Source organism: Aethalodelphis obliquidens, unplaced genomic scaffold, assembly GCF_003676395.1.
Source record: "Aethalodelphis obliquidens isolate GAN/ISIS:26980383/991018 unplaced genomic scaffold, ASM367639v1 scaffold1, whole genome shotgun sequence".
NCBI lineage: Eukaryota > Metazoa > Chordata > Mammalia > Artiodactyla > Delphinidae > Aethalodelphis > Aethalodelphis obliquidens.
The window spans coordinates 45,726,601-45,729,769 of NW_020837945.1; the positions used below are offsets into that span (position 1 = coordinate 45,726,601).

Below are 3,169 nucleotides of genomic sequence, written 5' to 3' on the forward strand. Positions count from 1 at the left end.
TCAGGGTGAAGAGGGAGTGTTTTGGTGCAGACAAACCTGGCTCTTCCTTGTCTGCGTCACCCTTATTTACAAAAATGCGGGTCATAATTGTACTTTCTTGAGGGGTTGTTCTGGTCATTAATTCTGACTGTGGCCCAGAAACCATTTAGGACTAAGTCTCAATAAATAATAACTGTTACCCATAGAGGCAAGTCCCAGATTTAATATTTTATTTGCAAACATCTTGTATATATGCCAGGCCCAGGAGATGAAGTCCTCTGTTACCCAGTTTTTGAATACCTACATAGTGATCACCTACATGCATGGTCTCTTTCCTTGACATATTAAGGTCAACAAAGTATAAACAAAGAAATTACCAGTGCTACTAGGGCCCTCAGCTACCTGGGTTTTTCAAGACCTCCCATAGCATTCATTGGGCACTGAATCATAGCTCAAGCCAGTATGTCTGATGATTGTACTGTCGCTGCTAAGTTGTTGTTACATCCATGTAGGTAGTACCCTGCCCTTATTCCTACTCCTCTGCCTTCCTGCGGCCAGCTGGAACATAGTAGTTAGTGAATGAACCTCATTAAGTGCCAAATTCTGCACCGCCCCTTGCCATAATGGAGTGCGGGTAAATGCAACTATTACCTTTCACCCTTCCAAAAGAGTGTATTTCAGAAAAAATATAATAGAGACTGTACAATTTAAGCTGTGTGCCCTGTGGTGTAAGGATCTGTTAATAGAAAATATTAATTTACACACATCTGCTAAAGTGAAACAGATATAAATAAGCTAAATTCTGTTACCTCTCACATCCCCCTCAAGCTGTCCTTTGGAAAGATTGATTTCCAGATTCAAAAGGTTTTTTCAAAATGTCTCTGTTCCTCCCGTCACAGCCTGCAGTGTACATAAGAATAAAGAACCGAGCCCAGGACGAGTATCTGACAGTCACCGGAAATGTAGCTGACACAAGGGCAACATCTGTGTGCCTTTCTCCCTACAGTGGGAAGAATACCCAGATCTGGCACTACTGTCGAGGACTCTTTAAATCCAAGGTAACCAACCCCACTGATAGTATACCCCGCTTTTCGGTCTTTGGTATTTTTCGTTTGGAAACCAAAATCTTGCCAAATCAAATGGCATGATAAAATAATGCAATTCCCTATCAACAGTTTTTTGCATAATTATAAGAACATTGACATATATATTACTGAAGCATCTAGGTGAAATGGGCTTAGAAACTAGATTTTCTACATCAAAAAATTCTCTATTTTAAGTAAAAAGTAAGATTAACACATACTATGGATATTCCTAAATGGTTTTTTTAAACCAGTGATAAGTCACTGTACCCAAATGGACAATGTGCTTTTGTGAGACGTTCCTTACACTCTGCGGCCCAGATTAATTTAGCTGTCTTTGTGATTCCAAACATGTTGAAGCCTCCTCATCTTCAAAATATACAATGAAGGTAGAGCTGCTGTTTTTTGGAGGAAGCTTAGAAAATAAAACTTAGGTTTCTTTGTTTTTCTGCAACCCTTCCATTATGTTTGATGCTGTGGGGAATAAGACACCAGTTTTATTATATCACCAGTGGATTATCGACCATTTTCTCATGCTTCAACAAAAATGAGAAGCACTTAAAAGTAATTATTGTCTGGGTATCTTGCACATCACCCAAGGTTTTTTTGTTTTTTGTTTGTTTTTTTTGCGGTGTGTGGGCCTCTCACTGCTGTGGCCTCTCCCGTTGCGGAGCACAGGCTCCGGACGCGCAGGCTCAGCAGCCATGGCTCACGGGCCCAGCCGCTCCACGGCATGTGGGATCCTCCCGGACCGGGACACGAACCCGTGTCCCCTGCATCGGCAGGTGGACTCTCAACCACTGCGCCACCAGGGAAGCCCACCCAATGTTTTTGTAAGAAAAACAGGCTCGACCTTACACATTTAAGCTAACAGGGATTCAACATTTAATTGTAATTCAACAAACCTTTGACCAATGTTGTCAGATCCAGACCATCCTTTTAAAAACAAGTACCTCTAGTTCAGTATGTTTATTTCCATACCATCTCCTTCCTTCAGCCATAAAGAAGACTTAAAAAGTTGACTGAATTTATAATTATGCTAGTTTTCTTTTGAGATTAGACAGTCATGTCTCTGATCTGTTCACATGAAAGAAAAGGGGCCCAATCCAATTGATTTTAGTAAACACAGTACTGCCAATTTATTTCTTGACCCTTTTAGGCCAGTGACACATGTCTCGATGTGATTGGTGGTCGAGACGTACCTGGAGCTAAAGTTGCCCTATGGACTGAACATGGGCAGTTCAGGCAGAAATGGAGACTGAACAAAAATGGGACCATCAGCTCCTACCTCAGTGACCAACTTGTCCTTGATGTTAAAGGTAGGCCTGTGATGAAACCCAGTGTTCTGTGTCCTTGGATATTCCTTTTAAATTCCAAGCCTCCTCCTCCTTATGGGTAAAAGAAGTCCTTATGCATAAGGGAAATATTAAATCATTTTAAATTATGCTTGAGAAAGTCGAGATATGCCATTTTAACAAAACAATTAGCTATATACGGATCAAGAAAAAGCCTAAGGACCAAGCCTACAAAGGTTTTTGTTTATCAGTACAGCTGTAAAATTTTCATTTTCTACATGATCTTTGAGAACATTTCTAAATTTGAAGCATCATCAACCATAAGATGTCATCCATTTCCTAAAGAAATATTTCTCACTTTCTGTTGTGCATTGCTGTGGTCCTTAAAATGTATGGTCCTTTAAATTTATCATTTAAACTTGTTTTTGAGTCCAGCCAAGGTCAGGGCCAATATTATTCAGTGCTGTCGCTTTAATTGAGTTAGTCATAGCCACTCTTGGTGTAGAAACTAAAACCCAGTACCTGCCGCTGAGCTAGAGCACTCTCAGAGCACTGTGTTAAGAAACCCATTGTCAGGGCACACCGCTTATGCAAACATCTATTATACCACTTAGCTTTTCAATCAGTCATAATGTCTGATTTGAGGTGAAGAATAGCTACGCCCGTTTAACCTGTTTCCCATTTCAGACCGCTTTACAAATGACATATTAATCTACCCCAACAGTGAGTGGGCTGAGCAAAAGCCTGTGACAACTGAAATTGCTAAGCACCTGTGTGAACAAATAATCTTTCCTTTTGGGATTTCTGTTTTAG

General features: G+C 40.5%; 1 protein-coding gene across 3 annotated transcripts in view; it reads left to right on the forward strand.

Moving 5' to 3' along the window:
* Positions 1-3,169, forward strand: part of CRYBG3 (crystallin beta-gamma domain containing 3) — a 114,907-nt gene that overhangs the window by 109,958 nt on the left and 1,780 nt on the right. For all 3 annotated transcript variants that reach the window (XR_003432111.1, XM_027102923.1, XM_027102914.1), the window contains 2 exons: positions 879-1,037; positions 2,221-2,380. Coding sequence is in view for 2 of the 3 variants with exons in the window: in XM_027102923.1 (XP_026958724.1) it covers positions 879-1,037; positions 2,221-2,380 (319 nt within the window). In the remaining variant the exon portion in view is untranslated. The remainder of the gene's footprint in view (positions 1-878; positions 1,038-2,220; positions 2,381-3,169) is intronic.